Source organism: Thamnophis elegans, chromosome 16 (assembly GCF_009769535.1).
Source record: "Thamnophis elegans isolate rThaEle1 chromosome 16, rThaEle1.pri, whole genome shotgun sequence".
NCBI lineage: Eukaryota > Metazoa > Chordata > Lepidosauria > Squamata > Colubridae > Thamnophis > Thamnophis elegans.
The window spans coordinates 8,141,414-8,154,019 of NC_045556.1; the positions used below are offsets into that span (position 1 = coordinate 8,141,414).

Genomic DNA, 12,606 nt, shown 5'->3' on the forward strand with positions numbered 1-12,606 from the left:
TAGCTAGCCTAACCTCAGCACTCGCCTTTTCCCATTTTCATTTTTTTCATGATTGACAGTGGTGAGGCTGTGCCTCCCCTGACTCCACGTCACTGGTTTATACATATCAATGCGTGAAAAGTGTGATACTTGAGTATCATACATTTCAATACAAATAGACATAGTATTGTTACTCATAATTATTACATTTCATTTTCATTATTTCATCTTATTTACCCATATCTTTTACGACTGCCCTTCAATTCTAAACCTTCTCCTAAACCAGTGGATCCCAAACTTGGCAACTTTAAGACTTGTGGACTTCAACTCCCAGAAGAGCTGGCTGGAGAATTCTGGGAGTTGAAGTCCACAAGTCTTAAAGTTGCCAAGTTTGGGAACCACTGTCCTAAACCTTTACAGTATTAAAAATTTAATTTCATATTTCTCAAGATTCCTACATGATCACCGTCATTCTGAAATTATATTTGTAATCAGCTTGAATGGGTCTATTGTAATTATCAAGTTTTTTAGGAAGCAAAACTTTTGAACATTTTTTGTTATGCGGTGAAACCAGTGCTAGTTACTTTTTTTATTTTTTTATTTTTTGTATGTAAATGTGTTTTATTTTCATTTTCATTTTCGTACAGTCACACACAGTCCTAAACCTTTAGAAAGACGGCTGAAGTTTAATTAACAAAGGAAGTGATCCATTCTTCTGCGCACACATTATGGAAGGGAATAAGCTTGAATTGGATGCTTTTCTTAAACAATATCCCTTTTATTTAATAGACTGTTGAAAGCACAGCACAGATAAAGTGGAAAAGAAACAAGAAACAAGAAAATAAAGGGGGATAGAGATTTACAAGCTGTATAAAACCAAGTAAAAACATTGAAGTCACATTACATTACTGCTGTGTCCCAAAGTGATCAAAACCATTATTAGTGTCAAATCAGTATTCAGTAATCCGCAAAGGTGTAACAAGAATCATGTCAGAATTACAATTGGCCTAAATTTCTATCTCATCTGAAAAAGTTCTATCCTTATTAACAGATCTTTTTTTTTAAATTGATTGTCAAATATCTTTTTTCCTGGATTTCTTTTGCTCTTGGCAAAGTTAAGCATTGTATTATTGCAGCGCTCCAGTTTCTTTTATTGTTGTCCTTCCTGCAGAGTTTTGGAAAAGCATTTCCAGGATCAGAAGGAGAACTACGAAAGGGAGATAGACGAACTGAATGCTAAAATAAACCATCTGGTTCAAGAAATCACCCAGCTGCAGAAGCTCTTCAGGGAGGAAAACGATACCAATGAATGCATCCGTCTCCAAGTTGCCAGGCTGACCTCCGAGAACATGGTGAGGGCTACGGTAGGACTTAGAAATCTCTTCTAGAACCAAATGGCTTCCAGATACAAACAGGTAGGCAGATAGCAAAACCAGGTGTGGCTGCAGGTAAGTCCTCAATTTACGATCCCTGTTGGGAGCAGAACTTCCATTGCCAAACCAAGTGGTTATTAAGTAGGTCGCGTCCCATTTCGTGACCTTCTTTTGGTCAAAGTTGTTAAGTGAATCGCTGCAGCTGTTATCGTAGCGAAGGGTGCTTTTTCAAGAGGGTAGTAGTGCAAATCCTTCCTGCAGTCTGCAATTTCTCTGGAAATCCATTCCTACTCCCGTACCATTCGAAGGATGTTCAACCCCAAAGCTGGTAGCTGAATGTCTGAATGTACAGAGCCGAGGTGGCGCAGTGGTTAAACGCAGCACTGCAGGCTACTTCAGCTGACTGCAGTTCTGCAGTTCGGCTGTTCAAATCCCACCAGGCTCAGGGTTGACTCAGCCTCCCATCCTTCCGAGGTGGGTAAAATGAGGACCCGGATTGTTGTTGGGGGCAATATGCTGACTCTGTAAACCGCTTAGAGAGGGCTGAAAGCCCTAGGAAGCGGTATATAACTGCTATTGCTATGTCTGTTGGAGAATTCTCAGTCACCATTCACAAGAACTGGTTGCAAATCGCTCTTCTCAGTGCTGTTGTAACGCTGTTCTCGCCTGGACTACTGCAATGCTCTCTACATGGGGCTGCCCTTGAAGAGCACCCGGAGGCTTCAACTGGTCCAGAATGCGGCTGCGCGGGTTATCATGGGGATACCTAGGTGCTCCCATGTTGCACCCTTTTTAGGCGGCCTGCACTGGGTTAGGTTAGGTTAAGGGTTATGTTTAAGGTTATGTTTAGGGTTAGGTTAAGGGTTAGGTTAAGGGTTAGGTTTAGGGTTAGGTTAAGGGTTAAGTTTAGGGTTAGGTTTAGGGTTAGGTTAAGGGTTAGGGTTAGGGTTAGGGTTAGGGTTAGGTTAAGGATTAGTTTTAGGGTTAGTTTTAGGGTTAGTTTTAGGGTTAGGTTTAGGTTTAGGGTTAGGTTAAGGGTTAGGTTTAGAGTTAGGTTTAGGGTTAGGTTTAGGGTTAGGTTTAGAGTTAGGTTAAGGGTTAGGTTTAGGGTTAGGTTAAGGGTTAGGTTTAGGATTAGGGGTTAAGTTTAGGTTTAGGGTTACTTTTACAGCGCTTCTGTCTCCGCGCTGTTGTCGCCCTGTTGATGACGTCAGCGACGCGGTTTAGTCGGGCGTGGTTTTGTCGTTCGCCCTTTTGTCGGTGAACCAGGAATTTCATAGGTACTGAATCAAGACCTACTACAACCTTCCATAAACTGTTGAGGCTGCTTCTTGAGCCATAGAGTAACAGGCATCTCCAGAACAGGATTTTATGGTGCACATCAAGGTGTTCTTTGCTTCAAAGGAAGTGAATAACAATTACTGGAGAAAGCCATTTTTATTTTGTTGTTGTTGTTGTTATAATCATCATCATAAAAATAGGGGAACGGCATAGTTATCGGAGTTTTCTCTTATTCCTATTTTGGTTGAAGATGATGCCCGACCTTAAGATGCAGATCTCTGAGCTTGAGAAGCAGAAGCTGGATCTTGAGAATCGTCTTCAAGAGGAACTTGCCAAGAAAAACGGTACTTTGCACAACGGGGGATTATTATTTTTTTGCCATGGATGTTCTACTCTGGCGGGACGAGAATCGGGGCGAGGGGTATGCATAAGATCAGTCACGGTTTTCGTTTCTGGCATGCTGACTTAATAGAAGCCGGGATGGCATCTTGCATGTCCTGCCAACCCCTCCCTCTCCACTCAAGAGCCAGAATGGTTGGTGATCAAGGACCTGACCTAAAAGAGGGAGTCTCAAGTTCAAGTCCTACTTAGGCATGGAAACTGTCCAGATGAGTTTGCGTTGGTTACTCTCTTAGCCCAAGAGGTGAAATAGAAAAATATCGAGCAACCTTCATTGGTTCAGATTACAATCCATAACATTCAACAAAGAGGGCTTCATCCTGCAGTGGGTCGATTTGAGTTTATAATCTGAGAGGCAGAGAGGGAAGGAAAGAGAGGGAGGGGGGAGAGAGAGACAGAGACAGAAGGAAAGAAAGGAAAGAGAGCAAAAGAGAAGGAAAAAGAAAGAGAAGGAAAGAGAGGGAGGGAAGGAAAGACAGAGAGAGAAGGAAAGAGAGAGAAGGAAAGAGAGAAGGAATGAGGGAGGGGGAAAGAGAGAGAGAAGGAAAGAGAGAAGGAAAGAAGAAAAGAGAGAAGGAAAGAGGGAGGGAATGAAAGAGAGCGAGAGAAGGGAAGAGAGAAAGAGAAGGAAAGAGAAAGAAGGAAAAAGGGAGGGAAGGAAAGACAAAGAGAAGGAAAGAGATAGGGAAGGAAAGACAGAGAAGGAAAGAGGGAGAGGGAAAGACAGAGAAGGAAAGAGAGAAGGAAAGTAGGAAAGAGAGAAGGAAAGAGAGTGAGGGAATGAAAGAGCGAGAGAAGGAAAGAGAGAGAAAGAGAAGGAAAGAGAAAGAGAAGGAGAGAGGAAGGGAAGGAAAGAGAAAGAGAAGGAGAGAGGAAGGGAAGGAAAGAGAGAGAGAAAGAAAGAGAAAGAGAAGGAGAGAGGAAGGGAAGGAAAGAGAGAGAAGGAAAGAGAGAGAGAGGGAAGGAAAGACAGAAAAGGAAAGAGGGAGGGGGAAAGAGAGAGAAAGAAGGAGAGAAGGAAAGAAGAAAAGAGAAGGAAATAAAGGGAGGGGATGAAAGAGAGCAAGAGAAGGAAAGAGAGAGAAAGAGAAGGAAAGAGAGAGAAAGAGAAGGAAAGAGGGAGGGAAGGAAAGACAGAGAGAGAAGGAAAGAGAGGGATGGAAGGAAAGACAGAGAAGGAAAGAAGGAAAGAGGGAGGGGAAAAGAAAAGGAAAGAAGAAAAGAGAGAACGAAAGAGAGGGAGGGAATGAAAGAGAGCGAGAGAAGGAAAGAGAGGGAGGGAGAAGAAAAGAGAAAGAGAAGGAAAGAGAGGGAGGTAAGGAAAGAGAGAGAGAAGGAAAGAGAGAAAGTGGGAGGCAGGGAGAGAGAGGTTTCTCATTTCACCTATCATTAAAAAAAGAGCTATTAATGGAAGACTTTTTATTCTATATAATCTTCGTATTTTATTAGGCTTTTAAACTCCTCCATCCATAAACTACTGCCTAGTAACAGCCATTGGTGGAGGATAGGCTGCACTTTGGAAAGACTTAATTATTCATGTTCTGTGAAATTGTTTTCTCTGTTTAATGTGAGGTCGTATTATATACGGCAAATCTTGCTACATCATTCATATTATGTATCTGCAAGGCCTGTTGGAGGAACTTTGCAAATCCCTGGGTTATTTTCCCCTCTTCTTTCTCTCCTTTGTTTTCCTGTATTGTTTTCATTATTCTTCCAAGATCCCATTCAGCCTCTCTTTAAATCTTCTAGCATGTAAAAAAATAGGATTGCTATCATTGTAATTGAAGGCATTCAATTCTAATCTGAGTTCACGGATTAAAACGCTTCTCTTTATGGTTGAAGAGACAACAGAAGACACAAAAAGTTGGACACCTCAAAACCCAGATGAGGAACGCTCACAAAAACAGTAAGCAGACTTCAATCTGAAAAAAATAAAATAAAGATAATCTCGATTTATAGAACTTTTGGAAGCAGTAGTTTTGTAAAATGATTGAACTCACCGCAGATTACGGTATTAATTATACATTCTGGCTTCAGGAACATTCTGAATTTTAGCTAGGTTACATGGAATTGAGTTTGTCTAACTTGGCAGTCTGAAATGCGGTTGGCTTCCTTGTGCTCACTTGTGTTGTGCAATCACAGCCGGAATAAGTGGAAAGGAAGAGCTCAACTGATTAATTATGTTGGAAACTTATAAGAAATTGGCACCTATTTCAGAAAAGGGTTAGGGTTAGGGTGACGGTTGTCGGTTCCAGGAATGGCTTTCGACAGTTTCATTTAATAGCTTCTTAGAAAGGCACGGTAGCTAAGACTCTGAGCTTGTCGATCAGAAAGGTCGGCAGTTCGGCGGTTTGAATCCCTAGTGCTGCGTAACGGAGTGAGCTCCCGTGACTTGTCCCAGCTTCTGCCAACCTAGCCGTTCGAAAGCACGTATAAAAATGCAAGTAGAAAAATAGGAGCCACCTTTGGTGGGAAGGGAACAGCGTTCCGTATGCCTTCGGGGGCGTTGAGTCGTGCCGGCCACATGACCATGGAGAGGTCTTTGGGCAGCCTGGAGGAATGTTGTCCATGTGGTTGCGATGCATCGGACATGACTTCGCAACTAACAACAGCAACCTGTACAGCAAAAAGTTATTTTGTGCAGAGGGGGGGAAGAGAGAGAGGTTCAAATGTATGTTATGCTTTCTAGAGCCTTGCCACTTCGAAAGGAAACGTCCATGAAAGGAAAAATGGTAGCCACGTTTCCAGAGTTTCAGAGGGATGGGGACCATCTGGGGAAACAGTCTGAAAAATCAAATGGGACTGGAAGCAAAATATGGCAGGACGTGGCATATCTTACCATGGAAAACTCGGTAAGGAAGACGCAGAAGCTCGGACACGTTGATTATGAATTGCTAAAAAAAATAGGCAAGTCTCACCATGGTCCCAAATGTGTTCAGATTTTTCAAAAAATAGTAAGAAAAAGGTGAAAAGAGACTCTGAAAATATCCACCAACATTAATAAAATACCAAGTTTGATGAGCAGCGACAGAATAAAACTGTTTTGGGTTTAAAAAAAAATCTTTTCTGCCCCTTTGCATGATGTTATTAGTACACTAAAATTCCCCTTGCAATTTCTCAAAAACTTCAGGAAGTGAGGGGAGCCAAATGTCAACTTGTAAAGCTTTCCTGACCTGCTCCCGTGTTGCCATAGGCCAGGGGGATGGGAAATCGCGCCTCACAGTTGCACTGAGGAATACGCAGCTCAGTCAAAACAAAACACATCCTAGCTGGCCAAAATCAAGGCCATCTCCACGGAGGCCCGCAACAGCCGGAGGAAGTGACTTTTATGACCCGTGAAATTGTTTCATTGGGGAACGTGACTGGTGACAGACCTTGAGGGGAGGGGGAAACAGGGTCAGAGGCAAGGCACGAACTGGGTGAAGTCAAAGCTGGCTTCACTTGGTTCATGCCAACCTGGCACTCTTAATAAACCATTTCTTGCTAAATAGAATAGAATAAGTTTATTTATAGGCCGCCCTTTTCCCTGAGGGGACTCAGGGCGGCTAACAACTTATATGGGAGGGGGAACATACAATGACATATAACACAATATATAATTAAAAGTCGAGCAACATTCATTCAACATTCGGGTGGGGGCAGGTTATGCTCTTTACCCCCAGGCCTGACGGGATAGCCAGATCTTGAGGGCTGTGCGGAAGGTCTGAAGGGTGGTGAGGGTACGAATCTCCACGGGGAGATCGTTCCAGAGGGTCGGAGCTGCTACTGAAAAGGCTCTCCTCCGCGTAGTTGCCAGCCGGCACTGGCTGGCAGATGGCACTCGGAGGAGGCCTAATCTGTGAGATCTGATGGGTCGAGAGGAGGTAATTGGCAGGAGGCGGTCTCTCAAGTACGCAGATCCACTACTAATGGCCTGGGGCTCCTATTTTTATTAAGGCATTGGTTGGAACCCTGACAACAAGCGTGTAAATTTGTTCATTTACATAAGTGTCATAAGTGTTAGAAAGAAGGTGGCTTTCTAACACTTGCCATTGGTCAGTAGCCATCCCAAATATTGTCTGTTTGTTAAGGATACAGTTGAGAGAAAAGCCATTCCTGGAACCGACAAAGGACATTTTAATGTGCATTTTTCTTCCTTGACCCCCTTCTGACATCTTAGGATCTAGAAGAAGAGCTGGATAAGAAAGACCGGTTGATAAAGAAACTTCAGGATCAAATCAGAACTCTTAAAAAATCCATTGAGACAGGTAGGACTTTTTCACGCCTAACACTTCCTGTTTTAAAATTCAATTTTGTGACACTGGTCAAGTTTCTCCCCCCACCCTGGAAGTAACTATATTTTATAGAGACGCGGTGGCTCAGTGGGTAAGATGCTGAGCTTGTCGATCAGAAAGGTCGGCAGTTTGGCCGTTTGAATCCCTAGCGCCGTGTAACGGAGTGAGCTCCCGTGACTTGTCCCAGCTTCCGCCAACCTGGCAGTTCAGAAGCACGTAAAAAATGCAAGTAGAAAAATAGGAACCACCTTTGGTGGGAAGGTAACAGCGTTCTATGTGCCTTCGGCATTTAGTCATGCCGACCACATGACCACGGAGACGTCTTCGGACAGCGCTGGCTCTTCGGCTTTGAAACGGAGATGAGCAATGCCCCCTAGAGTCAGAAACGGCTAGCACATATGTGCAAGGGGAACCGTCACCTTTAACTCTATTTTTATACTGAACAGGTAATGAAGAATCTCCATCTTCTGTGGTGAGGGACTACCTGGGGATGTTGCAGTACCGAAAGGAGGATGAGGCAAAGATCGCTCAAAATCTGATCCTTGGTACGTCCGTTACATTTTTGCATTTCCGTTAAAGTAAACCCGGACCAAACCCAACCCAAGATGTGAATGTTATTAAAGATTTTGGGCTCCCTCCTCCTTCTTGTGGTCTTCCTTTTAAAGGCATCTAATATTTGTGTAGTGGGGAGAGGTCTCCTATCTGTGTTTTTCCCCCCTGTAACTTCTCTATAAACTCTTCATTCTTCAAGCTTAAACCTTTGGAGGACTCCAGAATCCTGAATTTCCTTATCCTTCTCTGATCTACCATTTACTGTAAGTCACATCTGAAGAACAATCAAATTGTTACTGAGAGTTTCCTCCTTCTTCCTTCCTTCCTTCCTCCCTTCCTTCCTTCCTTCCTACCTACCTTCCTTCCTTCCTTCCTTCCTTCTTTCCTTCTCTCCCTCCCTCCCTCTCTCCTTCCCTTCCTTCTGTCCTTCCTCAGGAGTACGGCGGCATACAAGCCAAATAAACCTAAACCTTCCTTGCTCTTTTACTCCTTCTTTCCTCCCTCCCTTCCTCCCCCTCCCTCCCCTCTGCTTTCCTCCCTCCCATCCTTCTTTCCCTCCTTCCCTCCTTCCGTCCTTGCTCCTTCCCTCCCTCCTTTCCTCCCTCCCTTCCTCCTTTCCTCCTTCCCTTCTTCCTTTCCTCCCTCCCTTCCTCCTTTCCTCCCTCCTTTCCTCCCCCCCCTCCTTTCCTCCTCCCCCCTCCTTTCCTTCCTTCCTTCCTTCCTTCCTTCCTTCCTTGCTCCTTCCCTCCCTACCGCCTTTCCTCCCTTCCTTCCTCCTTTCCTTCCTCCCTTCTTCCTTTCCTCCCTCCCTCCCTCCTTCCCTCCCTCCCTCCTTTCCTTCCTTCCTTCCTTCCTTCCATCCTTGCTCCTTCCCTCCCTCCCTCCTTCCCTTCTTACCTTCCTCATTTCCTCCCCCTTCCTCCTTTCCTCCCCTTCCTTCTGTCCTTCCTTCCTTGCCCCTATCCTCCCTCCTTCCCTTTCTTCCTTGCTCCTTTCCTGCCTCCCTCCCTCCTTCCCTTCCTTCTGTCCCTCCTTCTTTGCCCCTATCCTCCCTCCTTCCCTTTCTTCCTTGCTCCTTTTCTCCCTCCCTCCCTTCTTTCCTTCCTCCCTTCCTGCCTCCCTCCTTCCTTTCCTTCTGTCCCTCCTTCCTTGCCCCTATCCTCCCTCCTTTCCTCCCTTCCTCTCTCCCTTCTCTGAACAGTATTCACAAAGCATGGAGACCTTGCAAAACAACCCCTGTGAGCAACTTTAATCTAATGGTCAGGAGGCTGGTAGCTCAACAATATCTGGATAGTGGGGCTTAGCACAGCTTTTCCCAATCTACCACAAATAGCAAATAAAAAATAAAACACTCTCCAGACAATCTGCTTGAAGGCAGCCTTTCCCTGAAAAAGCTCCCAACCTCTTTTCGTGCCCGTTGAATCCTGAGTTTAAATTTTTTTTTGCACTCCTGCAGATCTGAAACCCCGCGGAGTAGTCGTTAATATGATTCCTGGCCTGCCAGCTCATATCCTCTTCATGTGTGTAAGGTATGCGGATTATTTGAATGACGACAGCATGCTGAAGTCGTTTATGAACATGGCCATCAATGGCATAAAACAAGTCATTAAGGTAAGCTTCACTTGAGCTGCTTTAGTTTTCAAAGGGTTGGTGGGGCAATTCTGTGGGAATGTTTACCAAGTAGAAACCTCCAACACACTTGGACTAGTAGGAAGAAAACAAGGTGTGCATGGCTAAAGAGCCGAGGTGGCGCAGTGGTTAGGGTGCAGTACTGCAGGCCACTTCAGCTGACTGTTATCTGCAGTTCAGCGGTTCTAATCTCACCGGCTCAGGGTTGACTCAGCCTTCCATCCTTCCGAGGTGGGTGAAATGAAGACCCAGACTGTGGGGGCGATATGCTGACTCTGTAAACCGCTTAGAGAAGGCTGAAAGCCCTACGAAGCGGTATATAAGTCTAACTGCTATTGCTATTGCTATAAAGTGACAGCTGGAGTCTCAGATTGTACAAATGGTCCTTAAAGTGCAATTACAATTGAGCCCCAAATTTCCATTGCTAAGCGAGACACTTAGCTTGTCGATTAGAAAGATCGGCAGGTCGGCGGTTCGAATCCCTAGCACCGCGTAACGGAGTGAGCTCCTGTTACCTGTCCCAGATTCTGCCAACCTAGCAGTTCGAAAGCACGTAAAGAATGCAAGTAGAAAAATAAGGGACCACCTTTGGTGGGAAGGTAACAGCGTTCCATGCGCCTTTGACGTTGAGTCATGCCCACGAAGACGTCTTTGGATAGTGCTGGCTCTTCGGCTTTGAAACAGAGATGAGCACCGCCCCCTAGAGTCGGGAACAACTAGCACATATGCGCGAGGGGAAACTTTACCTTTTAGTCTTAACTTTCAATCAGAATTGGGACCAGGATTTCTGTTGCTAAGCAAGTTGGTTGTTAAGTGAGTTTCACCCATGGTTTTTTTTTAAATTTGTGCATATAAAAATATAAAATTAAAGAAAAGTGTGCCGTCATTTAGGAACATGCCGAAGACTTTGAGATGTTATCCTTCTGGCTTTCCAATACCTGCCATTTTCTTAACTGTCTGAAGCAGTATAGTGGGGAAGAGGTAAGATTATCTCCGTCCTCGGCTTGTCTTTATTAACAGTTTAATACACCGTCCTGGTATTTTGTTGGTCGGCTGAAAAGAGCCCCTTCTTTAAATTAGATTTCTTGTGCTCGCCATCCTATGTTCAATGGCACTTTGCTAGCCATGTACTCTAGGTTTTCAAGCTGGTGTTTCATTAATGTTTGTCTCTGCCAGGGGTGATATTTCCTGCCAGTTTATGAGCTGAGAAAAAGGGGTACGACAACTTGTTCTTACAGGCTGAAGTGTCACCTCTGAGCTGTCAGGGTTCCAACAGATGCCCTAATTAAACCATGAGTGTTGAGCCAAGCTTCAAAAGAAATCCAGTTATTTATTAGGAGCAACATGTTTGCACGTACCCAAGTGAAGCCAATTCTGACCCCATGTAATTTACGGCCCAACTATGACCCTGTTTCCCCCTCCCTCCCCCCAGGGTGTACATAACTGTAACTGCGTAACTGTTCCTTACGCCTATTAGCCCTCTGTTGCCGGACATCCAGGACCAATTCCCTTGTCTCCTCCCCACTGCTCCAATGCATGACGTCAGGATCACATTCCCTTGTCTCCTCCCCACTGCTCCAAGGCTCAGGCGCCTCCTGGTGGCCAACCAGCCTCTCTGCACCCTGCTCGGAGTCGGAACCCTGTCCAGAGTCCTTCATATCCTCCAGAGCTGACTCATAGGGCCCCTCGCTGTCGGAATCTGGTGGCAGCTCCAACGGCTCCTGCTGGGCCACAACAGATCTCTATCTTCTCTCCTTCCCCCCTTTTTTTAGCTATCCATAGGTGGTTGGAAATCTCTTAGAAATAGCATACTTTAACTCTTGAATTGTACAGTTGTTCACCAAATGCATTTAAATTTAAGAATTCTGTAGAAGAACAAAACAAAAACCAGACCCCAATATCTCTCTATCTCTCTCTCTCTCTCTCTCTCTCTCTCTCTCTCTCTCTCTCTCTCTCTATCTATATATCTATGTATGTATGTATGTATGTATATAAATGGCTGTGTGTGTGTATTTGAGTGTGTGAGTGTGTATGAATGTGTGTGTCTGTGTGTGTTCCAGCATAACCCTGGAACACCTTGAGCAATTTCAACCACACTTGGTACACAGATGACTTCCTCTCCAGAAACAGTGGGGTAAAACTCCCCTAAAACCCCCTGGGCTGTGTGTTCTGTTAAGATACAGCTTGTTGTGCCTTGAAATGGCTTCTAGTATACTGCTGTAAAATGGCTTTTACTGTACAAAGCAAGTGGAGTTGCCATGGCAACTGCTTCACAGTACTCCACAAGGGGGCTCCCTCTGGTAAGGGGAAAAATCCAACTTTAGAAATGTTGGGTCTGGACATTTTCCCCCTATAAAAAAATACCCAGGCAACGCCGGGTTGTCGGCTAGTTTTCAATAAAATTAAATAGAATGACTGACTTTGTAATTTGTTTATATCATATGTACTAGAGGGAAAAAAATATGCACATGGATACTGTTGGCTAAGCTACATAAAAAGCTCTCTTCTAGCTCCGATAAATGTGCACTTTGTTTGTGATCTTAATCGCCATGTGTTGAAAATGCTGCAATTGACTTTCCAGGAATTCATGAAGCACAACACACCGCAACAAAATAAGAACAATCTCATCCACTTTGATCTGTCCGAATACAGGCAGGTCCTGAGTGATCTGGCCATTCGTATATATCATCAGTTTATTGGTGTAATGGAGACCAGTATTCAGCCAATGATAGGTAAGGAGTTAGATCAACATTCTTCCTTCCTTCCTTCCTTCCTTCCTTCCTTCCTTCTTTCCTCCCTCCTCCCTCCTTCCCCCTTTATCCATTTTCCTTCCTTCCCTCCCTCTCTCCTTCCTTCCTTCCTTCCTTCCTTCCTTCCTTCCTTCCTTCCTTCCTTCCTTCCTTCCTTCCCCCTTTATACATTTCCTTCCTTCCTACCTGCCCTCCCGCCCTCCTTCCCCCTTTATCCATTTTCCTTCCTTCCTTCCCTCCCTCTCTCCTTCCTTCCTTCCCCCTTTATCCATTTTCCTTCCTTCCTTCCCCCTTTATCCATTTTCCTTCCTTCCTTCCCTCTTTATCCATTTTCCTTCCTTCCCTCCTTCCTTCCTTCCCTCCCTTTTT

The 12,606-nt window shown here is 44.6% G+C and overlaps 1 protein-coding gene across 1 annotated transcript in view; it reads left to right on the forward strand.

Annotated features, from left to right (window-relative positions):
• Positions 1 to 12,606, forward strand: part of MYO5C (myosin VC) — a 61,756-nt gene that overhangs the window by 43,192 nt on the left and 5,958 nt on the right. The window contains exons 29-37 of the mRNA XM_032233264.1: positions 1,151 to 1,331; positions 2,884 to 2,977; positions 4,884 to 4,938; positions 5,722 to 5,884; positions 7,192 to 7,279; positions 7,753 to 7,851; positions 9,315 to 9,469; positions 10,379 to 10,468; positions 12,069 to 12,219. Of these exons, the coding sequence (XP_032089155.1) occupies positions 1,151 to 1,331; positions 2,884 to 2,977; positions 4,884 to 4,938; positions 5,722 to 5,884; positions 7,192 to 7,279; positions 7,753 to 7,851; positions 9,315 to 9,469; positions 10,379 to 10,468; positions 12,069 to 12,219 (1,076 nt within the window). The remainder of the gene's footprint in view (positions 1 to 1,150; positions 1,332 to 2,883; positions 2,978 to 4,883; positions 4,939 to 5,721; positions 5,885 to 7,191; positions 7,280 to 7,752; positions 7,852 to 9,314; positions 9,470 to 10,378; positions 10,469 to 12,068; positions 12,220 to 12,606) is intronic.